At 41.0% G+C, this 27,188-nt stretch overlaps 1 protein-coding gene across 1 annotated transcript; it reads left to right on the top strand.

Annotated features, from left to right (window-relative positions):
• The first annotated feature begins 2,989 nt into the window (after positions 1 to 2,989).
• fam20b (FAM20B glycosaminoglycan xylosylkinase) lies at positions 2,990 to 18,987 on the top strand. Its single transcript, XM_058638479.1, has 9 exons — positions 2,990 to 3,145; positions 5,451 to 5,770; positions 6,489 to 6,736; positions 6,829 to 6,915; positions 7,037 to 7,146; positions 11,147 to 11,318; positions 13,858 to 14,049; positions 16,746 to 16,805; positions 16,892 to 18,987. The coding sequence occupies exons 2-9, from the start codon at positions 5,642 to 5,644 to the stop codon at positions 17,121 to 17,123; spliced, it is 1,230 nt and encodes a 409-aa protein (XP_058494462.1). The 5' UTR covers positions 2,990 to 3,145; positions 5,451 to 5,641; the 3' UTR covers positions 17,124 to 18,987.
• The last annotated feature ends 8,201 nt before the right edge of the window (positions 18,988 to 27,188 follow it).

Genomic DNA, 27,188 nt, shown 5'->3' with positions numbered 1-27,188 from the left:
TGAGAGTTTTATGGTGAGGGTTCGGATGCTGGTTTGGTCTTTGCTGGCGATTAAAGTTAATCTGTTGTGATTTGGGAATAATTAACAAATCGGTTGAGCCAGAAATGATGCTGGAAAAAAAAAAAAAAAACAGAGGACAGAAGTCTCTGAGGTATAAACAAAGCCACAGTGTGGATGGATATTTGTTCTTTGTGATGTTGACTAAGAAATCTGAAGAGATGCTACTAATGTGGATTCCTGAGTTACATTTTAAATCAAAAAAGACCAGAGTTGAGCTTTCTTTTTGGGGGGGAGGGGCATCTTGGAGAGTTTCTTTGAATTCCAGCAATCTTTCCCTTGACAAATCCCCAGACAATGTCGTTTTTCCTCACTGTAACCCTGAGTTTACATGAATTTCTCTCTCTAATCATTTCTGTACGATGCATGGTCAGTGTGATGGAGAAACTGTTGTTTTGTGATTTAAGGTGATTTAGTTCTTCCAAGGCCAATCCCTGTTAACATAATGACCCCAACAATCATCTGTTTTTGGATGAGATCAGAAAATTCAAATGTCACTCGCTCATGTAAGATATTTCTTTCTTCTTTTTTTGTTATTATTATGAAGAAACTTGATGTCGTTCTTCTCTTTGCTGTGGTCACACTTTCATGTTGTTTCCTTTAAGTTGACCATCCTGTCTTCAAATGCACAATTTGCCCTGTGTTCACTGTTTGCAGTGGATCTTACCGTCTGAAAGGATCCTTTTTAACCGTTGTGAAAAAAATGTGTAAAAGCTGAGATGAAGGGTTCAACCTGGAGGAAGTTTCTGAGTGTGGTGATATGATGTGTTTATTCTTTGGTGGGAGAAATGGAACTAATGTGAACCTGTGCCTCCTGTGCACTGGCCAGGCATCAACTCACTGTTTACCGAGGACATTAACAGCAACCTTCAGCCTGTCAAAGGTGTCGAGGATGATGTGTGTGTGTGTGTGTGTGTGATCTTTGCTCATCACCCTTTACCCGCCTCCGTGTGTCTGTCTCTGTCTGCCCGTGTCATGACTGTGGCGAGCGCTGTGACCTCACTGCTGAGTGATGTGCTGCCTGGTGTGAAGACTGAGAACCAATAAACACTCTGCCCTTTTTTTTTTTACTCCACACAAACGTCTCCTGCACATTGTTCTGGTGAAGATCGTGGTCCAGTGTCATCTAAAGATTTAATCAAAGTGCTGAGTGACAGATAAGGATAAAGGGAGAGGAGAGAGGGAGAGAAAATCTACTGTTACTTTTTCCAATATGTATGTAATAACAATAACAGTAACATTATTGGATAAATAAAACTAAATCAAGAGGGGTTGTGTATGTTAAGTGAGATAGGGATAGAGCAGTCACAATTAACAGATCAGGAGAACGCACCAGTTAATAGGAAGTCTGACATGTTAAATAAAACTCTGGATTATAATTGAGATTATTTCCAAAAGTAATTCCTCTGGTTATTATATAGTGCATTTAACAAGATGCTGTACAATAATTAAAATATAGAGCAGAGGGAAAACAACAGTGGGAAGGCAACGAACAGCAAAGTATAGAATAACAGAAAGAAAAGACAAATCACATAAAAACGCTTTTCTCCCAAGGTTTTATTCAAGGAGTAGGATATTAAAGAAATGTAAACATTTTCCTGTGAAACATTTACTTCACACGGCTACAGTAAAAATCACACTGATCACAGTGCAGATGTTTACTTTTCCTCATCTGTGGGGGAAAAGAAACAGCTGTTCTTTGTGATGTCATTTATATATATGTATATAAATGACATCACAAAGAACAGCTGTTTTTTATACATATATGTATATGTTTTTTGTGGAGCGGGTTTTTTTTTTGAAAAAAAGCAAGTTGAAAAAGAGCCATCAAACTGTGGGAGGAAATATCCTCGGCCGAAATGGGATTTGAACTGACAGCCTTCTTGTTGTGAGGCAAATACTGTCGCAATATACATCGGTGAAATCACAATTAGATATTTTACACAAATCGCTCAGTCATAATATATAATATATAATATATCGGGTTTCCACACAGAAAGGCCCTCGGTTAGACCAGGTCACAAACCCTGGTCCCCCATGACCCTCACGTGGAGGATGAAGCGATAGAAGATGGATGGATGGATATATATATGAAAAAAAACTTGTGGGATAGCTGTAAGGGGAATAAGAAGAAATGTGAAAAAAATATATAAAGGAAAACATTCAAGGGAAAAGAGAAAGACATATACTTTCACTTAGGAACAAAGGTTTTTGTGGCGAGACATAAGGAAACCCTTGATTCCATAAAGGTCAAGTGTTTAAGAATGATGCTGCCTTCACATGCTATCGGAAAGATGATACTTCCCCATTTGTGAAATTGGAACTGCGATAAAGTACTTTTGTTGTGGGAGCAAAATGAATTTTTGAACAGATTGGTTCACGCTTACCTGCTTTTTAACAATTTTTTAATTGGTAATGCGTAAATGGTGGGTAAACCTAGTACTATATGTATTTTATAGACTAAAAGGTGAAGTATTTTGAAAAGACACTCTTGAAAATGTCTCCACTTGGGAACTTGTGTATCAAAATGATCTCTCAATTTCCCACTGGAAATCACGAAACCATGAGGCAGCGTTAATGTGCATTTTGCACGTCTGGAACTCATAATTCCGATAGCACATGAAGGCAGCATTAGTAAGTGGTTTTAGGCTACTGTAGACATGATGACCACCTCCATAAAACAATATAAAAGACTAATTCTAATTCTATTTTTTATTTTAAGCGATGATACACATGTACAAGACTGGTATTTGACCTCCCTTCTAAATATAACACACGACCTTTAATCACAACTAGTACAGCGTTTGTCTCAGCGTGCGTGGTATTTATTGGTGCAACATTGCCACCTGGTGGATGTATGGTGCACCTACGGGGGAGGAAGTGGACACGGCGGACGGAGAGGGGAAAGAGGGGGGGGGGAATCGAAGGAAAAGGGCGGAGGAAAGGAAGCTTCCGAGTGGATAAGGGAAAATGACAGACTACTTTGACTTGTAGCAGCGCGATAAATCAACCTCCGGTTAACATCGCAGGGTTTTCCCCAAACGAGCTGAAGCTTCTGTGTCTGCAGTGAACGACATATGAGCACACGGTGAGTAACGAGAGCCACTGAGTGACAAACATACGACGCGCTGTTCTGGATGAAGCTAGCTGCTAGCTGCTAGCTTCAAGCTAACCCACAGAGCAAGGTGTACAGCGGTTTGCGTATGAGCAGCAGTTAGCCTGTCACTGTGTGTGTGTGTGTGTGACCTGTCTAACGTTCAAACACTAGAGGCTATAAACACAGAACTTCACCCTCAGGGTCTGTTTCTCTCAGTGCTAACTAGCAGCAACATGATGAAAGGCTGATTGTGTGGATGAAGTGAAGGGCTGCCCGCCTGCGTGGACATCAGCTCAGCCCGGGCTCGTAACGTGTTCAAATGCTGATGTCCTGTTACGGTCTTATTGAAACCGCTGTCAGTGAAACGTGGCAGTTCATTAAAAGTGTGAACGCTGTGCAAACATGTTGACACCAAGTAGGCGGAAGAAGTCTCCGGACATTACGCGATTACATAACGATATCAACATTTTACGATACGGTAATAGCGCGATAACAAGTCCAAGGTGCGATATTTTGATGATATTTGATTTGTAGGGCAGAAACATTTTATCTCGATGTATTTTTCGCACACTAATCAGTGTAGGAGCTAATATTGAGTTCATTTAGTGTAGATTTAGTTGAAATGATTAATTTAAGTTGCAGTGCAATTTATAATTAAAGTAGTTAAATGTCGGCCATAAGCAGGTACTCTTAAAGGGAAAGGAATGATTGTTTATTATAAGTCTATTATAGGTATAATAGATAGATAGATAGATAGATGATATCACAAACTCAAGTATCTACTGATACAGATATTATTTGTGCTGAGTCATTTCAAAGACATTTTTTTTAAATAATTAAATTAAATAATTCAACTGTGCAATAGATATCGTTCTCCTAAAAAGAAGAAATAAACAGCCCAAACATGACTCAGCTGAAAATGCTTTTGCTGATTTTTAGTAACATTGTTTATAGTCTGTGCATAGTGAAGCATGTGATTTGTGGGATGTTTGTATTTGTCTGTCCGTTTCCAATCCCTACTATAAACCTTCATCTACAACTTGGAACATCAAAAGAATATTGTGTTGCTGATCTGAGAGAGGCTTGGATATATGTGGATGGAAATATAACCTTGGTGACTCAAGAATAGAAACGAGTCAAACCCATTGAAACCTGCCTACAGCTAATCATTCGAGTGACTTTGAAATTAAGTTTGCCACTACAATCAGTATTCATACCATGTAATAATTCTTCCATATTATTTATAGGGAAATGTTTCATCGCAGCATCATACATTGCCTCCATTATTAAGTTTAAATGTGTGTTTTGAAAACATCCATGGGAATTTATTTAAGATGGTGGTTCTCAAACGTTTTATACCAAACATCCCCAATATTGAGCTCAGGTTATGAAATAACACCATTATCATCAATGTTAAAATACACCACTGTATTTTAATGTTAAATAGGCCGAGCAGATTTATTCCTCCTCTTCCTCACAAATACTGACTCTAAATATTGTTTTTTGTTATTTGTTTCATGTTCTATGCACTCCTCAGCTCCACTCTGATCACATACCTTGGTATAATACAGTAGAACGATATTCCGATTTTCCTCCAAGTACCACCATAGGAAGCTTGCGTACCGCTGGTGGTACACGAACCACAGTTCTCAAACTGTGGACTTACGTGACACAAACTTATCAAAGGAGGCAGCAGTAGACCAGCAGCTTCTGTGTCCCTGCAGCTAAAAATCCTGATATTCTTTAGTGACTTTAGTGTGGGGGAGTGAGCAGTTAACACATTTTAGTTTCCGGTTCAAGCTAATATGTTTAACATATATTTATAAATATTATAGATATAAGAATGTGTAGATTGTTTCAGGTTAGCCCTTTTGTCACGTAGATAAAACCAAGTTTTCACTGAGCTTCTGTGTCTGAGGCTGGGTTTCTGCACAGTGTGCACACAATGCAGTCAGCATGACTATAATGTGTCACTACCTCATACAGCAACATTCCCAAAAGACCTACTATAGTACGACTCACTATAAACTGTAGCTGCCTGTTCAGAACAGCCATGTCCTCGCCACCCATTTAGCAAACAGTACAGGTTTCATGGTGTGACGGACTTCTGAAAGAACACAAACGTTTACACAGCAGCCACACTGACATTCTGATGTATTTACACATGCTGGATAGGCTTCAGCTGTGCTGCAGTACTGGGTCACCATCTCCCCTGAGGGGAAAACAAGCAAGCGAGGCAGCAAATAACTCTCCCGTCTCCTTTTCCTCTCCTTCTTCTCCCACTCTGTGTCTCCAGGTGGCGGACTCGTCGCTAAGTTTGTATCTCCATCACAGCTCTCGCACTTTCAGTAAATCTGTCTGTCTGTGCCGAGTGGGTGGGTCAGGCGACTGGGAGTTGCAGGGGCCATGCATCAGGGGTGAGGGGGATTTGCGTAGGGGGAAACACAACGTCAGGTGAGGAGAGCTCCGGGGCCGGTGGGTGTGGAGATGAAGCTCAAACAGCGCATGGTGGTGCTGTGTGCCGTGCTTCTCCTGCTGGGCCTGGCCAAAATCTTCCTGCTGGATGGAGGTGAAGGGTCTGCAGCCAACCGACAGGACCTCAGGGCGTTTCGCAAGGTCAGAGTTCAAGCAAACTGACAAAACAACAAAAACATTCTGCCCTCATAATAAATTAATAAATAGCCCACATTTTCACAGGCTGTGTTTAGTGAAGCATCTAATGTGAAATGTAAGGTTTTTGGATGGTGTTGGATTTTATATTTTTTTCTTTTTCCTGTATCCGATCAAGTGATTTTGTAGGGTATTGGGTTGAGTATCGTATCGACTCATTCCTACGAATCTTAGAAATGTTTTTTTTCTGCACACCTACTTTTTTTTATAGTGATACCACAGCCTTGAGTCATTTTTCTACCTGGTTTAATCAGTTGAGCTGTTAATTACGGCGTTGTGCTGATGCATTTATCACCGAGCTATTTCAAAAATGAAATAGAAGCTAAATAGAGCTAAACAAACTGTTTTTGAAGCTTGACTTTTATTGCAAATTAATTTTAATCAATTCGATATTTGACCCAAATCATTCAGTCCTTACATATAAGGTTTACAAATATTTGACCAGTGTGAATGATACTGGACTGGCTTGTCTCTAAAAATAACCATACTAAAGGTAACTTAAGGAGCAGTCCTCCACTTGTAGGCAGTATGATGTCACATCCTACTAGAGCGTGTTTGCAGACATAACCATTAATTAGAGGTAGACCTATAATGTTTAGTTTTTTTCTCCCATTGTTTTGTTAACTGGTCACTCTCGCTGTTATTATCATTATGTTGCTAACAGATGGAAGCTAGCCTCTCTCTGTCCCGCGGAGCTCGCCTCATACACACCCTCCAGTCTCCGTGGGAGATAGCAAGCCAATGGGTGGGTCCAAGAGAGGTGTATCCGGAGGAGACCCCAGAACTGGCTGCTGTGCTCACTGCCCTCAGCACGGCCAGGATTGAACGGGCAGATGTGGGCTATAAGGGCACACAGCTCAAAGCCCTGCTTGTACTGGATGGTGGACAGAAAGTGGTTTTTAAACCAAAAAGGTCAGGAGTGTGTATTATTACCTAGTTGTATTGTTTTTTTTTTTTTAGTGTGATTCAGCCTTCTTATGTTTGTCCCTTCTTCTCTCCCACAGATATAACAGAGACTATGTTGTTGAAGGTGAGCCATACGCAGGGTATGACAGACACAATGCAGAGGTGGCAGCGTTTCACTTGGATAGGTGTGTAGACGTGGTCTTTTGAATGTTTGAACGTAATTTTTTATTTATTTATTTTTTCAATTGCATTGGATGTGGATGATGTTGTTGGATCTCCTGGTGTCATCTCCTCTCCTCTCTGCAGGATCCTGGGCTTCAGGAGAGCGCCTCTCGTGGTGGGACGATACGTCAACCTGCGTACAGAGATTAAACCTGTGGCCACAGAGCAGCTACTGAGCACCTTCCTCATGCAGGGTGAGCACTTGACCGACCTCTCTTCCTCACTCTCTCATGTTGTTGTTTTTTTTTGTTTTTTTAGCATTTCCAGTTGACCAATTAGTGGTTTCGTTTTTTTCTTTAGTTTCAAAAGTGTTGTAATGTATCATACAAACCTATACATTGAATTACAAAACAAATACTGTACAATGTGAATAAAATACAAATAAAAATAAAAATCCAATTCTAGTTACCAATAAAGGGAACAAGTTAACGTTGCTGGTAGGGCTGCTCAAATAATCTCTTAAAGACCAGCCTGTTTACATGATCAAGTTTTAGAGATGACATGTTTCTATTACTTTGTTTTTCTAGTTACAATTAATTGCACAGCCCTACTAAAGACCTAAAGATATACAGTTTACTGTAATCGAGGAGCAGAGAAAACAAGCAAAAAAATCTCCCTCAAACAGATTATTGAAAGTAGTTGATGATTAATTTAGTAGTCAATTAAAAATCAATTTGCATTCTCAACACAGCAATCGTGTAAACACCCTCAGGGAAAACTTGCAGATTCTTTGCAAACGTTTACCAGGGCTCCAGACTGAGTTGTTTCATTGGTTGCACTGGTGCACCAGCACAAAATGTCGGTGCGCTCACAGTTTTCAACACACAATTCAATTCAAGTCAATATGATTGTGCACGAGATTAAGGTGTAGGTAAATGTTTGTCTTTATTTTAATCACAAATGTAGTGTATGTACATACATTAAATAATGACGTGGTTATATGGTGAATATAGGGCGGCATACATAATTAATGGCAAGGCAGACTTAATTCGATAAGAAAGTCCCATAAACATTCTTCTTTCTGTTATCGTGCATGCATGCGTGCGTGCGTGTGAAGAGAAAGAGAGAGCTGCACAACTACTTTCTACTTTCATTTTATTCACCAGGATGTGCGTTGTCACAGTAACAGACACAAAGTTGTTTGCTGACTCGTTAAGAACACATATAGGAAACTGCATGACAAATGGCACAAACATGCAATTGGAAAGACCCGAATTTGGTTGTCGAAAGTGAAGGTCGCTGTTTTTCTGCGTATCTTATCTTAATAACCTTAGACTGAGAGATGTACGGTCACTGTGGCCTCTTGAAAATGAAATAAAAGTAAAACTGTCAGTAGAGGCATGCAACCCCTGGGTGAATTTTAGAAAAAGGGTTGGAGATCCTGGAAATGCGGTTTGAGCAGGCTTCATTTTGAATTAAAAAACGTCCAAACGTCCCTACGTCCCTCTGAAGCTTTGCCTCCAGAGCACAGGAACACACTCATAAAGTTGCTGCATCTGTCTGGTGTCTCGTTGAATATTTAGCAGTGCTGTCAGTTTAGCGCGCTATTAACGGCGTTAACGCAAACCCATTTTAACAGGGTGAATGCTTTTATCGCGCGATTAATGTTCTTTTTGGCCTAACAGACTTTGTAGTTTTTTTCACATGCTGTTGCAACAACTAGTAACGTTAGAAAAACTACAACACCACACCGGATCTAGCTAGACTGTAAAAACAAAACAACAGGCACACCAAAGAGTAGAAGGCTAACGTGACATTTTGAGTGGATGGCGAGCGATGTGCGCTTCTCCGTCTCCAAGCGGTCTCTCCGTAAGCGGTCTCTCCGTATCCAACGCAGCCTGGATCATTTCTTGATGCACTCCCCACATCCAAGTAATGATGTATGCAGTGTTACCAACCAAGCAACCGTAGTAAGGAGACCTCCGAAGACCGCTAGCTCCTTTAGCTCGGGATAGCTCATTACGGCAACAACACATTAAACTAAGGGACTTGGTCTGCGTTGAAGAACGGCACTTTATTCACTGCACTGTGGGGTGATACACAGCCTCTCTTATTATTGTGCGGCTCTCACAATAAGAGGAATAACTCAAAATATGCAGGGTGACAGAGATTTTGTCTCAATAAACATTTGCACAAAGCAAGCCGATCCACTTTCCTACGTCAATAAGAGCCTTAAAATGAGAACAAATAATGGGACAAAAAAATCAAGGGATATTTAGAATAGATAAAAGTGTGCGATGAATTGAGTTAACTATGACATTAATGCGATTAATCGTGATTAAATATTTTAATCGTTTGACAGCACTAATATTTAGCAAGCTAGCATAAGCTCTGGCGTTGTCTTCTGTGCGATTAGTGCATGTAGGGGGGGTACGCTTGGGGGGGAGGGGGGGTGAGATGGCAGTTTAATTGATCACGATCTATTTCATTTGTTCAGGCTGTTTTTACAGGCCTGACATTTTTCATTTTTGTGACAATGCATTAATTAATTGGTTACAATCAGGCTGTGAAGAGGATTTTAAGCAAACAAAAAAAAGCTCCAGATCTCCCCCCACACCTTTCATTCTAGTTGTTTGACTGTTTTTGTTTTGCTTTGACTCCTCTCTTCACACCCTTTTCCTCCCTGGAGATTACACTCATTCTCTTCTCTTCTCATTCACTTTTGCTCTGGCCTTATCCGCCAGCGCACAAGACACCTGAATATTGGTGAGGGTGAGGCACTGTACACTTGATGTCATGATTAGGCTTTTAAAAGACACCCGTTTGTCAGGGAGGGGGAACTACACCTGTCGTGCTTCCTTTTGTTATACTCGTTATGCTAATAACACTAGATGGAGCTAAGCACTTCAAACTCGGTGAGAAACGAAATATTTTAATGACCAACTGAACAGAATATCCCTGCAATAAACAGACAAAGGGGAACTTCCAACAGCATATACATAAAGGTCAGGTCATCAACCACAGCATTTCCTCTACTTGTGAAAACAGTGAAGTCATGCATTTTGTGTCGTGTGTGAAAACAAACCTGTTTGATGTCGTTGGGGATTATTTTACACGGCCTGTGTTGTGTAGGCTAGAATTCATTTTAGAAGCCGTGTTTGAAAGATACTGGGGTCTAGATATAAAGATATACATACATACATATATATATATATATATATATATATATGAAATACAATTTCACTAGCTATAATAACTTTGAAATGACTGTACTAAAAGAAGAATGTTGATAAATGTCTGAAGGGTTTGGATTTATGATTCTCTTTCACAGTAAGTGCACAGTAAGGTAGACAGTTTGAATTTAAATATACTGTGGTCACTCATAATAGTTTATGTATTGCACTAGGAGATATTGCACTATTGCAATAATTGATCTGCATGTTCCTGTCATTTAGACTAAAAGCCTAAAATGCATGTTTTGTGTGGTTTACTGGCACCTTAAATCATTTTTCTTATATCCATATATCCTCTGAGCATGTTCTGATGGGTACACATTTCTATTTCATTCAAATAAGAGAAACAGCTTCCAAACAAACAAACAGGACCTTCCTCGTCTTCATGTTACTGAAGTCTGTCCTGAAGCACTGACGTGCTGGTTAGTTTAAAGGCCGTGTAAAGCGCTACTTTATTTCCTCATCTTTAGAAACATTAAATAAACTGGCGAATTTTTCCTTTTTGAGTTTTGACGTCGAGTTAAGACAGAGACGTCTCAGCTAACCAGCAAACCACAGACACCAGTGCAGGAGCAGGTGCAGTTACTCATGAGAGAATAAGCAAACTGAGGGGTTTTATATCGTTATCGTGTCATCAAGCCATATTTAAGTTCATTAAGCCACCTCTTCTCAGTGGCTGTACCCAGGTGTTTCTTCTTTCTGTATGCTAACTCCACCTGTCTCTTCCTGTGACACAATCTTTTCATCAAGTCCCTTAATCCTATTATGCTTTATGTGAATAAAAACATTGACATTCACACGCCTATTATTTGTGGAAGTTGATGTGTAAATGTCCTGAGTGTGTTTGTGAAGCTTCTGTCTGTTCCCATCCTTATTGTCCTTGACTTGTCTAAAAGAATGTACCACTCCCCATCTCTGAGTCATGTTTGCAGCTCTTTCATATCTCATCGTTGTCGAGACATCACAGTGGAGGTGGATTTATTTACATGGCTACCTCGTTTCTCTCTCTCTCTTTGTCCAGGTAATAATACGTGTTTCTATGGAAAGTGTTACTACTGTCGGGAGAGTGAGCCAGCGTGTGCAGAGGGAGAGATAATGGAGGGATCGATAACTCTGTGGCTGCCTGACGTCTGGCCGCTGCAGAAACACCGACATCCGTGGGGACGCACGTACAGAGAGGGGAAACTGGCCAGGTGGGTTTCTGAGTGTGTCAATAACAGCGGTTCTCAATCGTGGTTGGACCTAAACAGTCACATGACCCACACAGTCAGGTGTAGTAAGTTATACTTACAAGATTCCTTGGTTACTGTCATGCTCAACTGAACCTGATTGGCAGCTTCACAGACTAGTGCCGTTGTCTCCTTTGGTGATAATAACTTAGATGATGACGGCATTAGAATGTAACAATACTAATAAATAAATAAATAAATAAATAATGGAAAGAAACAAACACAGATACTTTGTGTGTATATTTTAGAATTGGTATACACTACTTCTGCTTGCAAGTATGTGTTTGCCAAGACAAGCTGACAAAGGGAAGATGTGTAGGTGTAATACATGCTGAATTTGCATCATACTTTCAGAAACTGTTAAGTTACAGTGCATCCGGAAAGTATTCACACGCTTCACTTTTTCCACATTTTGTTATGTTACAGCCTTATTCCAAAATGGATTCAGTTCATTTTTCTCCTCAAAATTCTACACACAACACCCCATATAGACAACGTGAAAAATGTTTTTTTTACATTTTTTCAAATTTATTAAAAATAAAAAAACAGAGAAATCACATGTACATAAGTATTCACAGCCTTTGCCATGAAGCTCAACATTGAGCTCAGGTGCATTCTGTTTCCACCGATCATCCTTGAGATGTTTCTGCAGCTTCATTGGAGGCCACCTGTGGTAAATTCAGTTGATTGGGCATGATTTGGAAAGGCACACGCCCGTCTATATAAGGTCCCACAGTTGAAAGTGCATGTCAGAGCACAAACCATGCATGAAGTCAAAGGAATTGTCTGTAGACCTCCGAGACAGGATTATCTTGAGGCACAAATCTGGGGGAGGTTACAGAAACATTTCTGCTGCTTTGAAGGTCCCAATGAGCACAGTGGCCTCCATCATCCATAAGTGGAAGAAGTTCGGAACCACCAGGACTCTTCCTGGAGCTGGCCGGCCATTTAAACTGAGCGATCGGGGGAGAAGGGTCTTAGTCAGGGAGGCGACCAAGAACCCGATGGTCTCTCTGTCAGAGTTCCTCTGTGGAGAGAGGAGAACCTTTCAGAAGGTCAACCATCTCTGCAGCAATCCACCAATCAAGCCTGTATGGTAGAGTGGCCAGACGGAAGCCACTCCTTAGTAAAAGGCACATGACAGCCCGTCTGGAGTTTGCCAAAAGGCCCCTGAAGGACTCTCAGACCATGTGAAACAAAATTATCTGGTCTGATGAGACAAAGATTGAACTCTTTGGTGTGAATTCCAGGCGTCACGTTTGGAGGAAACCAGGCACCGCTCATCACCACGCCAATACCATCCCTACAATGAAGCATGGTGGTGGCAGCATCTTACTGTGGGGATGTTTTTCAGTGGCAGAGACTCGTCAGGATTGAGGGAAAGATGAATGCAGCAATGTACAGACACATCCTGGATGGAAACCTGCTCCAGAGCGCGGCCCTAAGCACACAGCCAAGATATCAAAGGAGTGGCTTCAGGACAACTCTGTGAATGTCCTTGAGTGGCCCAGCTGGAGCTCAGACTTGAATCCGATTGAACATCTCTGGAGAGATCTGAAAATGGCTGTGCACCGACGCTTCCCATCCAACCTGATGGAGCTTGACAGATGCTGCAAAGAGGAATGGGCAAAACTGCCCAAAGATAGGTGTGCCAAGCTTGTGGCATCACATTCAAAAAGACTTGAGACTAAGTATTAAGCAAAGGCTGTGAATACTTGTGTATATGTGATTTCTCAGTTTTTTATTTTTATTAAACGTATGTGGGGTGTGTATACAAACATACATACATACATACATACATACATACACATATATGTATATATATATATATAGATATGTGTGTGTGTGTATATACATACATTTTATTTGCATTTATTTACATTATTTTATTTGAACTTCATAGAAAAAAGGGGATAAAACCCAAGATAAGATAGAATGAGATAATAATCATAAACAGCAGCTTGGAAAATAGTTTAAAAAAAGCGAATGTTCTATTAAAAATTTATGTTTTAAGCCCTCTTTTCTGTGGATTGTGGTTCCCCCTCCCACAGATGTGGGTCAGCAGCACAGTTAATGAGGGCAGATTTCCATAGATACATTGGTGAGTGAAGAGGGAAACGTTATATTTAATCCTGACAGAAATGGGAAGCCAACTGAGATGGGGGTCCATTTTTATACCAAGGTTGCTGACTCATGAGGAGAGGCGGATATTGTGACCAGAGAAGGTGATGACTTGGTCTGGTGAAGGATAAAGAGAACGGGAGGAAGTTGTGCTCCATCCACACCTTTAAACACACTAAAAAGATTGGTGTTGTCACAACCGACGTCTCCATGTTCAATTCAGTGCCTCCTCATTTATTTGCAGTGGCTCAAAAAACTTAAACACTTAGTAATTATATTTTTATTTTTATTAAACTGTATTTTAATGTAATGTATAAAGTGTCTATAAAACCAGATATTACAGTCGACTAAAGTGGATTTTATTTATTTTTTTTACATCCAGGTGGGAATACGATGAAAGTTACTGTGAGGCCGTGAAGAAAATGCCTCCGTACGACGCAGGGCCAAGGCTGCTCGACGTCATAGACACAGCCATATTTGATTATCTCATCGGGAACGCTGATCGGCATCACTATGAGAGTTTCCAGGACGACGGCGGCGCCAGTATGCTCATTCTGCTCGACAATGCAAAGAGGTGAGCAGGGAAGTCAAAGGGTTATTAATCCAGGTTTAATTAACACATTATCAGCATGGGATTCAGCGTTGGCACTGGCATTGCCATGAACCAGCCTGGAGCATAGCTCTCATTGATAAATGGACAGAAGGAAATTACAGATTACAGCCTATTTACAACAGGCTTACCTAAAAAAAAAATCTTACACCTGCTTAAGTCTGCAATATCTTAAGAATATGCTTGCTGCTTCTTCTTGCTGTTTGATTACCTTTTCTGTCTTGAAACTAAAGTTTCCCCACATCAAAGTCCATCCATCCATTCATCCATCCATTCATTATCCTCCACAACCTCGGTATGTTTTTCCACTGTGGGTAGAAACCGGAGGAAACCCACGCACGCACACACACAGGGAGAACATGCAAACTTCATACAGGAAGGCACACTTGGTCTGACCGGGTCACGAAACTGGTCTTTTTGCTGCAAGGCAACAGTTCTAACCACTAATCCGCCCACACCAAAGTCTATGGAGAAAATTAGCAATTTTTACGTCATGGCACATAAAAGTTTTAGATCCCCAGCTGCGTCTGTCAGTCAGATCAGATGTGCTATTTTGTGGTTTGGGTGTATGAAATTGTTTCGTTTGGGTCCCACGCAAACTAACCAAATGAGGCAGCAGTAAAACGGCACTTCCTGTGTCCTTGTGAGCTAAAGAAAGCTCATTTCCCTGTGGAATTTGGTGCTGGTGGGTAAGTGTTTTATACACAGGAACGGGAGGAAGTTCTAGAGGGAAGTGGCTGCTATGTTATGTCACCCATGGTTTCGTGATTGATCCTTTTTTTATTATTATTATTATTATTGTTCCTGTTCATTTCTGAACTAAAACACCTGTATAATATATTTCAAATACTTATTTCAGGAAGAGTCGATTTTCAGCAGGTGTTCTGATGTCTGCTGGTAAGAAAACCCCTAACAGACACTGGCTGCATGCAGACTTGAGAAATAGACAGATATTGTTAATGAAAATGTGACATTTGAAATATTATCTCCTCACCTCGCCCACACATGGAAACATTTATGATCTTCAATCAAGATCAAGAAGAGTCTCATGTACATTTCCATTGACATTGAAGTGCTGATACATCAGTTCCAATTTTCCATTTTTTGGCACAATATTTATGAAACGTGTTCTTCTTTAATGATAAACAGCCACGTAGAAGAAGAAGAAGACAGACACATAGTTACTGGATTCCTCCAACATTCCGGGCACAATAAACATCTGTTGTTGCACTACTGCTTCCCTACTGTTCCTCCCTGTTCTTCCTGGAAACACTTACAGTATATAATCATTTTGCTACATTGCTTTGCTTTCATACACCTGACAGCAGCAGAATATTTCACCTAAAATCATTTTGAACTATGTTAAATCATCAAAATTGGGATCATGTTGTCACAATTGGCTAGGTTTTTTTTTTTATTATTATTACTTTAAAACCAAATAACTTATAGTGTGTTAACCAGAATGTGGCTATTTGAATCTATTACATTTAACAGCAGAGAACATAAGAATGCAGGGAAACGTGTCTTTGAATTGTTTTATGCTTTTTTTTTAGTCACCTTAATAACTCGTGGTTGCACCACACACACACACACACACACACACACACTGCCATGACTTCCATTCATTTTTGTACAGCCTAAACCAGGCATTATTCCTAACCTTACCCATAACCTAATCCGAACCTTAACCTTACCAAAAAAAAGGACAAGGTTTAAGTCTTAATGAGGACGACTTGTCCTGACAGGGTCAGTGTTTATGCGAAAAACACTGACCCCTTATACGAAAAGGTCCTTAAGTGGTGACAAATACAAGACACTTCGTGAATGAGGTGGCATGAAAGTTACTCAGGTAAACTGCATCAAATGTTTCCCAAAACTAAAGATGGGTTAACCTCAATGTGAAAACCAGGCTGAAATATGAAGGTTAATAAAAACCCTGTTACTCATCGTAAACCTTTGGTGCCGCTCTGAAACACTTGCCATTGTGGGCACATGCTGCTGTCTTTTTTAATTTGACCAGTGTGAGAGTGAGTGTCAGAGGAAATCTTCCACTGACTCAATACTTACTGCTCAAATAGTGGGGTGAGAGGCAGGGCAGGACAACTCATACTGTGGTTTATACAGATTAACCACAGGTTCTCAACAGTGTTTAAATTCTGGGGGCGTCTGTCCTTAATCAACGACACAACCTATGACTCCATGCGTCCACACAACCATGTGAGTAGGAGGATAAAGAAAAGTAACCATCAGTCTCTCAATAATTTATATTTTCAACCCTTAGTGCTGAAGCGGGACCGATGTGTGCCATAACGCCTTATATGGACATCCTGATCACTTATTCAGGCCCTTTTTCTTTTCTTCTGTTAGTTATGATTCATTTTATGTCACATTTTTAGTAGCGAGATAAAGTAGCGATAATTCTGCAGAGCTCACAAAAAAGACGAGCCGAGGGAACTTTGAACTGCGACGTATCTCCAAATTTCACAAATTCAATCTGATTTTAAACATTTTAAGTACCTTTTGCTCAGGTGTGTTTGTATAGTTGGTGCAAATGAATTTTTGAATTGAATATTCATGCCCATCCATACTTTTCATTTTTTAACTATGTCCATTGCTATAACATCACAAAAAACTAATAACAGATAATCTTATCTGTTTAGCTTTGGGAACGCAGCCCTCGATGAGCGGAGCATCCTAGCACCACTCTACCAGTGCTGCATGTGAGTAGATGGAAAATTGCCCAGAGTGTCTTCTATGTCTTCTATGTCTTCAGTCTAACAACTGTTGGACGTCTTGTCTTTGTCAGGATCCGCGTGTCCACGTGGAACAGGTTGAACCTGCTCAGAGGTGGAGTGCTGAGCTCAGGTATGCGTCAGGCTCTGGCGTTCGACCCGCTCCACCCAGTCCTGGCCGAGACGCACATGGCGGCGCTGGACAGGCGTCTCTCTGGCGTCATAGCGACTGTGAAGCAGTGCATGGAGGCGCAGGGCCCCGACAACACTCTCATAGAAGACCGAATAAACCTCCCACATCCCTAGAGACAAACCAGGGGGAGAAAAATGGCGAAAGAAGGAGCAGCCAGGACTTAACTCCCTGAGCCTGGAGAAGAGGAGAGGGACATGGAAGAGCAAAGAGAGGTGTTAAAGACGGAGACGCAGAGACCGAAGCTTTCCTTCTGCCCTCATCCCTTCATTGATTGTCACTGGATTCAAAGTAAATCCAGTCATGGAAACTTTTCTCTCAGGACTGTTGTGCATTTGAAGAGAGTAAACTGCTGTGAGGACACCTCCATCTACTACTGCTGTTAGAGACCACACTTCCCTCCCACTGACCACTGAGTCCACATCTTGCTTTTGGAGTCGACCGTGAAGAAAAGATTTAGACTCATAAAAGAGGCGAGAAGGGAGGGAGGGAAGGAAGGAAGGAAGGAGGGCGGAAAGCACTTGACATTTCCTTTGAGTCACAAACATCTGGACGAGTCATACTTTGGGCTGAACCTTTGTGTCAGAAGTGCAAATTCTTTTCTTTTTCTCCTGTACATATTTAACTAAATAGAGACAGAATAATGGGAAAAGAGAATTGACATCTGTGTATAATAATATTAAATAAATGTAAGGGTATGAGTGTGTGTGTGTGTGTGTGTGTGTGTGTGTGTGTGTGTGTGCGTGTGTGTGCGCACGCGCGCATTCTTGACTTGTCCCAAAAATGACTTTCCCACTCAACTTAATGTGTTTAATTACATTTCATAAGAAGTGTATTTTCGCAAAGAAATTGACTTCTTTTTACGTGTACTATGCATATATATATATTTTTTTTTTAACGGAAGTGTGTTTTAACCACGTGTGGTGTTTATGGCATTAAGAGGAAATGAGGGTGAACAGAAAAGAATATTCTGATTATATGTGTGGTCAGATTTAAGCACATGGTTCAGAAAAGTTCATGTTTTATTTCCTCGCAGCGTCTTCATTCTACCACGTCGCAGGATAAAGCACGGTAAACATGACTCGTCAATATTTATAACTTCTGAATCTGCCAGTTATTACTTATTTATGTACGTTTTAAACATTTATGTTCTCAAAACACTTAAAATGCTGCTCGGTCACTAAAACGTGATTTATTTATCCAGAACTCGCTTCTCTATGTTTATCTTGAAAGCTAACTGCACTGAAGTGCTGAAGCAAAAAGGCAGAACATGAGTTTGGTGAAGGAGTGAAAAGAAAAGTGGACAAACAGAAAAGAATCGGTGGCGTATTTTAAAGTGATTGAATTTGAATGTTGTTTCTTCGTGGTTTGAAAAGTGCTTGAATTTTACATCTATATTTCTATCACGACACACACAGCAGCTATGGGACGGAGTAGTTAGACGAGTATGAGGTCGAGTCTAATACTCACACACCAGTGACACATTTTGTGACATAAAGCTTCTTTAATTGTTTATTTTTAATCACTGCTATTGCAAAAAAAAAAAAAAAATACAATACCGGTTGCTTATTTTAAAACTCTATCTCTTGTAATGTAGTTCTAAAAAGTGAAATCATTGTTTTGACTCTTTTTGTATGAACATGTTATTTACAATAGCTGTAAGGGGCTAAAAAGGCTTGAAAATGGACATTGAAAGTGCTTGAATTTGACCTTTTAGATAAGGTGTGTGGAGCCTCATCGGACATCGGCAACACTAATCTGAATATACGTCATTTACGTAATGTAACATTCAGTTAAGTTGTGTGGGAATATAATATAATGTGTGTGTGTGTGTGTGTGTGTGAGAGAGAGTGAGACAAAGGGAGCCATATTGTGCCATAAATAAGAAAGCTACTGACGTGACAGGCTGGAAGTGAGGCGGCGCAGAGGTGAGGTGTGTGGGTCCATCTTCAACATTAAACTCTGATCTATTTCATTGTGGTTCTTACTCAGTCCGGTTTCCTCTCACGGTTTCACCACTTACAAGCACAAAGTCTGCACTGACACATGTTTTGAATGTCATTGTCCCTGTCGTCTTCACGTCGGGAAGGGACTTTCGAGATGTTACTCGCCCAGTTGTTTTTATCCTACTCACATGTGTCGCAGTCATACCGGGAACACGGTGGTTATCGTCTAGGTTTCATTTCTAATAAGTGGTTTTAAAGAGTTCTCCGCCTTCTTCCTGTTCGCGTTTTCATTTTTTTTTTTCCACATTGAATCATGTCCGTCCATGAGCGAATATTTCAGGCAACTGTATGTCTTCTGTCACATGGTGCAGGTGTGACAGTGAGCGTTGCTGTTGGCGTTGCCTGAGGTTATCTCATAAGAATCGAGTGTGTGTGCAGGTGCAGGTGCAGGTGCAGCACATCAAAGCAACATGAAATGGACAGGCTTTGTTTTTGCCATGTAAGTGCGTTATGTGAGGTGGAGCGGTGCTTCCTCTGGTGGTTTTACACAGCTGCGGTGTGGTGTCTGATCCAGAGAGCAGCTGATCGAACTGAAGACACACACTCTGACCAAACCTCACTCTTACTTTACCCACTTCTGTCATCTCATGTTCACATAGACATGTCGCTGTTTGTGTGACTAAAGCTCTAGTGCAGCATGTTGTCATGTAAACTGCTGCTAAATGATTTCAACAGTTCAGAAGCAGGGCAGTTTGAAGGAATTTGGGGGCCCCATGCAAAATGGACATGGAGCCCTCTCCCCCCCCCCCCACACACACACACACACATGCAAAGCCTACAGGAACCACAGCATAGCCATATACACTTACACATATACACTTTATAAATAAAAAAAATGTTGAAAGTGCAAATACTGCTGTTGCATTAACTGTGCATAAGATTTGAACATTTTACACACACTCACATTAAAATTTTTCACAAAATAAAACACTTTCAAAATAAAACACTGCCATCTTATGCAGAAAAAGGACACATTGTTCACAATCACAAACAACCTATAAAGAGTGCAGGTTTGTGTAGTAATTTAAAAATACAACATAAATACAGCCAGCCAGGCGTCAGCGACTACTGTTTGACTAAATTTAATTTTTAATAAAGAAAAACGAATTGAAACATCAAACGAGCTTATGTATATGTCAATTCATGTTAAATGGAGCATTTAAAAATGTGATGATCGCAACCTAACAACATTCAGCCCCCCGATCAATATCATGTGGCCCCGCCACTTAATATAACGTTATAATGAGTCATTTCTGTCTGTTTTTATTTTTATCAATGGATTCATTTTGCATCATAAGTACATTAATATTGTGAACTACTTATCGTTCCATTTTAACTTTTATTTTTGAAATAATGTGAAATAACATGACAAATATTATTATTTTGACGTCTTTTTTCTCAAAAAGTCGGGACTTTTTTATTTCACTTGACCAAACTAGACACTCAGAGACCGCCAGGTGATTGGAGTTTGAGCCTCCTGTTTTAGATTAAGGGCACAGCATATTAAAGCTAATGCTACAGAGGCAGAATAATCACATCATCTACCACAAAAAACACCTGCAGCTTTGGACCATGGAAACACTTTTTTTCCCCCGCAGACTAAAGTGTGATGTTTTGCTGAAACTAAAATTCCCTCAAAAGAAAACCCCTCCACCTCGTCTGTATCTCACAAATCAGTATTTTTTCACTTGCTTGTGAACAGATGGAAGTGTTTTCACAGAGCTGCTGCTGCTGCTGCTGCTGCTGCTCATGGATTTCCCCAGTTAACCCTGTGTTTCTGGTACAGATCATCTATCACCACAGGAATGTGTCCATATCACTCGTTGCCATTTACGTTTCTCATGTTTTCATGCTATTGTGGGCACTGGTGGGATCATGGCTTCAAAGTGTACAAATGCTGGTCTGAGTCGGTTCGTGTTGTGTTGAGTTGGCTGCCACCACAAAGGGGAAATGTGACTGTGAAACCATGTGGCAGGTCCTCCTTGTCCCACATGCAGCCATTCACTCTCAGCTGCCGGTGTTTGTGTGTGCAACACCTCAGATGATGTAGGACAGCTGTTTCGTTTATGCTAAGCAGGAGTTTTTGTTGTGACACGTAGCAAAACACTGAAACTTTGACAAAAGCCAACTTTTTTTTGGTTACATGTCGGGGCATGCCAGGTCACATCACAGGAAACAGTAACCGTGGACAACGCTGTGTTTGCACCGAGTCAATGCTTGAGGCATTTTTGACTCTATTGGACTTTTTTTAAGGAGGATTTTCACAGGTGTGTCCAGTGTGGAAGAGCTAGTGTGGTGATTAAGTGATCACACATAAACATGTGTGATCTCTTAAAGTGATAAGGAAATTCTTCACCGATTTGCATGTGGCTTTGTATTGCTAGAATAGCAGTAGTACTATTAAATGATGCTTCCCTCCCTCAGTTTTCCACTTATTTGTAAAAAAAAATCTGTTTTCCCTTTCCAATTTTGCCCTAGGCTGAGTCAAACACACCCACCAAAGATTTGTGGGGGTTTGTGTGTTTACACAACTGACGAAGCTGGAGACAGCGAGACTCTCGCGGGGCAGTGAGCTTAGTGTACTCTGGGAGTTGTTGTCGTTCATGAGCCAAAATTACATTTTTCTGCCTTTTCTCGGCCAACAAGGCCAAGTATTATTCCACATTTCTATTACATAGATGACCCAGTTTTAATAGGTGAAATATTCCCTTTAGTATTGGATGCTGCTCGCATCCACTTCAAGACTCTTGCATTCCATGCTACAAACGTACCCGGTCCAGCCTACTTCCAGGACATGATCAAAACCTACACCCCAGCCCGCCCACTCCGCTCTGTCACGGCATTCCGGCACGTGCCCCCTCACTGAGAGGATCGCAGAGGCATTCGCAGAACTCCAGAGTGTTCACTGTCCTAGCTCCTAAATAGTGAAACGAACTCCCCATCGACATCCGGACAGCGGAAAGCCTCCACATCTTCCGCCGCTGACACATTTCACGACACGTTTTGAGTTCCCAAGCTCACCAGTGCACTCTTTTTTTTCCTCAGAATGTACCAAACTGTGGATTTGGCCACTTCTGCTATCGCTCTGATGGATTTCTTCTTCTTTTTCAGCCTCAGGATGGTCGGTTTCACCTCCATTGAGAGTTCCTTTGACCGCATGTTGTGTGTTCACACTTCACAGCAACAGCTTCCAAATGCAAACGCCACACCTGGAATCAACTCCAGACCTTTGAACTGCTTCATTGATGACAGGTTAACGAGGGAAGAGCCCATGCAGCCTTCTGAGTTAATTGTCCAATTACATTTGGTCCCTTGAAAAAGAGGCGGCTACGTATTAAAGAGCTGTAATTCTTAAACCCTTGCTCCAATTTGGAATATGTTTTCGTAAATGGCTAAAATAACAAAACTTGTTTGGGCATGACAATTTTTTTTATTTTTTTTTATTTTATTTAACCAGATAAAAGACCCATTGAGATCAAGATCTCTGTCACAAGGGTGACCTGGCCAAGAAAGGCAGCAGCACACATCATAGTTAAATAAAAACAGGAAGGCAGCAACTGCAACACAAACATGGAAATACAAGAGTACAACTAGACAAACATAAAGTGCAAGAGTTGTGGTCACAGTAACAATTTAAGAACACAGGCACTGTTCAATGGATTTCTGTTGTCTTTGAAGATGGAGCGGAAAGCTCCCAGTGAAATAAGAGCTTGCAATTTAAGTTCAGTTTGGAGGGTATTCCAAGCAGAGGGGGCAAACAAACTTTCCCATTTCAGTCCGAACACGTGAGGCAGACAAGTGCAAAATGTCATTTGAACGTAAGGCATAATGGCTTCTGGTCCGCTGAAGAAAAGTACTTAAATAGGTAGGAACCAAGCCGAGAAGAACCTTGTAGATCAGAGTCATCCAGTGTGTGTAGCGTCTTTCAGACAGAGAGGACATGGAAGCTTTGGCATACAGTTCACAGTGGTGGACAAGATCACAGACAAGATTAACCAGCGCGGCACACGTCTGTGACGTCAGCTGCCGGATATCGAAAGTGAAAGCACTCACTCAGCCATAAAAATCTAAATGAATTCATCCAAGAGTTTCATCCATCCATCTTCTAGGCGGGGTCACTTTATTAGCTTTGCAGGGGCTGCGTTCTGGTCTTGCTCTAAAGCAGCCTGAATGGACAAATAAGCTAGAACAAGGTCGGGAAAGGGTGAGAGAGGAGAGGACAGAGACAGAGAGGAGCCCCCCCGTCCCAAGTGGAGGACTTTCTGCAGACTTTCTGGCCACACTGCCTCCTGATCACCAGGGAGAGGAGAGTCTGTGGTTGTCTTCTGAGGTTGCTGCCCCCTCAAAAGCCAGACTATCGGAAGATAATTATGACATTTAAATGTGACTAAATAATGGTTAGATAATAGAGACCCTTGGGGGGAAATGATTCAAATGTTCCAAACCTGTTCCATATGATGTCAGACGATGGAGGGTTTGATTGTTTGAGCGAATTGAAAGCAGAGCTAAAAGTGTCACAAGGATGTTAAAAGAAAATTAGCCCTGACTCTGATGAGAAGTCTGACAGAAACTCTGAGTAAGATGTAAAAAACAAAAACACTTAACTATTAGAACTGGTTTTAAACTACGATAAAGGGAGGAGCCAAGAGAAGAAGAAGAGTCTCTTTTCTCTGCTTTCTTTTCTTATTTCTTTGAAAATAGGGATTGCCTGTAACAACCACAAACACAAAATTCACACATCTGTACTTTGCTATTTGTATTTCTGGCAACTTTTACTTTTATGATGCATTTCCCCTAACTGCAGAAGATGGATCGTCGTCACAATCTAGATAAAAACAAATCTTTCAGCTGGAATTAATAAAACAAAAGGGGGGGGGGGGGGGGTCTCATGGGCTCAAAACAAACAGACACTATTTTAACACTTTCATCATGTCCCCATACAAAGTAAAGGCACTCGACTTCAACTATAACAGACATGTAGAGAACGACACATACGGACATAAACTTAAAACAGGTACATTCACAGACAGGAAAGAACAAGAAAAAAACCCGAGATGTTTTTAAAGTCTTTAGGACGGTTTGAACAAACAGAGAACAAAAAAACAAACATTAACAGCAAACAAAAGCCTCATTTCCTGAAATAGGCATCGCGAGTGATGCTGTACAACAGGTGATAAGGCTTTCGTCTCGGGGACTCGGCCAGTGTGGAAACCTGCTGCTCGTTACGACCAAATGAAATCAGAAGAAGCACATTTTCTCTCTTTATGTCTTGCCCAAGAGCACTTACATGAAACCCACAACCTTCCTGTTGTGGGTTTCTCTCTGGAACTCCTCACTTTTACATAAAATTTTAGAAAATGTTGTTTGATAGTCGCGTACGGTAAATGTCATAGACCTTAAGACTTTTACTCTGGTGACATCATTTTCTGCTCAGACACTTTTATTTAAAGATCCCAGAGTATTGTTTCAGTTGCTTTCATTTCTGTTTACTGGTTGTTTTTCTCATTTACTGGTTATTTTCACATGTTTTAGTTTTAGTCCACGTACATTGCGGTTCAGACATTACATTAGTTTCCTGTGTTTTTTCCATAATGAAATACACAGACTCAGCAGTTAATGTGGAGTTTAAAAAAACAGCTGGAGGGAACCACTTCTGCAAAGTTTCTACCCCATTTCCAGCAATATCAAAAAGCAGAAATTGGTCTTGTTTATGTTGGTGCACACACACCACGTGATGACTCAGAGCAGGAAGTGTGTGTGTGTGTGTGATGGTGATGATGTTTCTTTTTGAATGGACCCTTGCATTAATGTGCGTCCGTGTAAACCCAGCCTCTCGCAGCTCTCACAGCTCTCACAGAATAACACACTTACTGATGGGGATGGACAACGCTCGTGTGCCGTGATGTGAAACACATGCTCTTCTCTGTGGACTTTGGTGTGAGCCGTTTACAAAGCGACACAAACTTCAGTTTCCAGTCAGGAAAGGCTGACTAACGACATAAAGCAGCACTCAGTCTTTGGTTTCCTAGAATCAAGCTGAGGTTCCCCTTACACCCCCGATGTACACTAACAGCTATAGAACATGGCAGTGATTGAATCATACATGATGTGGGAGGTTTGCACTGGTTTCACTCCTGTTTCTCTGTGTGTGTTTGTGCATTTTCTGGCATGAGCGCTGAGCTGTGTCCGGAACATTAGTCCTCGTGGACTGCTGCTCTGTGTCTGTTTTGGGACAATTCATGATGTAAATTGTGGTTTTGGCAAACTTGGCAAAAATGTGTGAGTGTTACTGACATCTTACAATGATGCACATCAGGCACTGTCTCCACTCTCATTTCCTTCTTCTTCTTACGTACTGAACCGATGTGGGCAGGAATGCTGTAGCAAACGCTTTTAAAGGTCTTTTAAAGGTTAAGTTAAGGGGCTAGGACTAATGAATTATGTCTATGCGTGTCCTCACTACAAATGTGTGTATGCGTACATGCCTTTATTAGACAGTTTGACCTTGAGAAGATCATTTTGACCTTGAGAAGATCATTTTGACCTTGAGAAGATCATTTGGCCGGCCCTCACTAGGGTTCGACGTTAAGCTGATGTAGTTGAGATGGTGCCCTTCTCACAGAGAGACACGTGTGTGTGTTCTTGTATGGGTATCTTTGTGAGGACCACAAAAAAAAACATAGGCAGTGAGGACATTTTGGCTGGTCAAGACTTGTTTTAAGGGTTTAAGGCATTTAGTTATGATGGTTAAGGTTAGGGTAAGGGGCTAGGGAATGCAGTGTCTATGGGTGTCCTGCTGTGCAAACACGTGAGTGTGTACATGCCTTTATTAGGCTGCATTTGAGTTCAAACCCATACGTGTAAGACATTTTGACTTTGAGAAGATCATTTGACTTTAAGAGGCTTTTCAAGGGTTAGGACTTGGTTCAGATGGTGCCTGGGAATGGAATGTCCTCACAGAGAGACAGGTGTTGATGTGTTGGATGGTCCTTACATTCTGTCATCCCTTAAAGGGTCTTTTGAGGGTTAAGAAGTTTTAGGGTTAGGCATTTAGTTGTGATGGTTAAGGTAAGGGGCTAGGGGAATGCAAGACATTTTGGCCGGTCCTCACAACTTTAAAGGGGCTTTTCAAGGATTTTAGGTCTTGAGTTTAGGTTTAGTTGATGTAGTTGAGATGGTGCTGTCCTCAGAGAGAGTGTGTGAGAGAGAGAGAGAGAGAGGGGGAGAGAGAGAGAGAGAGAGAGAGAGAGAGAGGGAGACTGAGTTTGTGGAGCAAATGTCAGACCTGCACAAATATATGATATTTCCAGTCACTCCCCTCCTTTCCTTTGTTACCCACTCGTGTTAAAAGCTGCTTCAGGGCGCTCACACTCTCACTCACTCACCCTTCACCCTCTCACTCGCACTCACACTGACACTCATCACATAAGGATGGACGCTGAAGGCGGAGGCCACCACGTTCACCGCGAGAGGAGGATTTCCGCCAGGATGCTCGCGGTCGTTCTCGCCGTGCAGAACGCGCTGGTGGCCGCGTGCCTCCTGGTCACACTCTATGTTTTCTGGATCGTTCTGAACCAGGATACGGTGAGTTAACTGCTCCGTGTGTGTGTGCGTGTGTGTGTGTGTGAGTGACTGTCATTAAGAAGATGTCACGTGTCTCTCGCATCACTTAAACTTGAAGTCATTATAACTTAGAACAGTTCATTCAAACATTAAATTCATTTTTCTCTCACTATTTAGAGCTGCAATTAACGATTATTTTCATAATAGATTCATCTGTCCATTATTTTCTCGATTAATCGTTTGGTCCATAAAATGTCAGAAAACCTTCAAAAATGTCACACCTGGAAATGATGATGTTCTCAAATGTCAAAAATCATTCAGTTTGAATGATTTCTTTGTTATCTGGAGAAAATACTCACATTTAAGAAGCTTAAACAATCGCAAATCTTGTTTTATTCATGAAAAAAGCTTCAAACCGATTAATCGATATTCCATATTTAATAGTTGTCGATTCATTTAGCAATAGATTAATAATCGATTCATCGATTCATTGTTTCATTGTTTCAGCTCTAATTCTATTCATAAAGCTTGGTGTCATTTACCCACAATGTGTTTCTACTCCCCTCTCTTTTAGTCGTATTAATAACAATTCAGTCTCCTGCCCTGATGTGC

The sequence above is a fragment of the Solea solea genome, chromosome 9 (assembly GCF_958295425.1).
Source record: "Solea solea chromosome 9, fSolSol10.1, whole genome shotgun sequence".
In the NCBI taxonomy this organism is placed as follows: domain Eukaryota; kingdom Metazoa; phylum Chordata; class Actinopteri; order Pleuronectiformes; family Soleidae; genus Solea; species Solea solea.
This window is presented reverse-complemented; position numbering and strand designations above follow the sequence as displayed.

Coding starts and splice junctions, on each gene's coding strand:
- fam20b (XM_058638479.1), top strand. CDS start 5,642: ATGAAGCTCAAACAGCGCATGGTGGTGCTGTGTGCCGTGCTTCTCCTG. Junction 5,771..6,488: donor ACCTCAGGGCGTTTCGCAAG/GTCAGAGTTCAA, acceptor TGTTGCTAACAG/ATGGAAGCTAGCCTCTCTCT. Junction 11,319..13,857: donor AGAGAGGGGAAACTGGCCAG/GTGGGTTTCTGA, acceptor TTTTACATCCAG/GTGGGAATACGATGAAAGTT.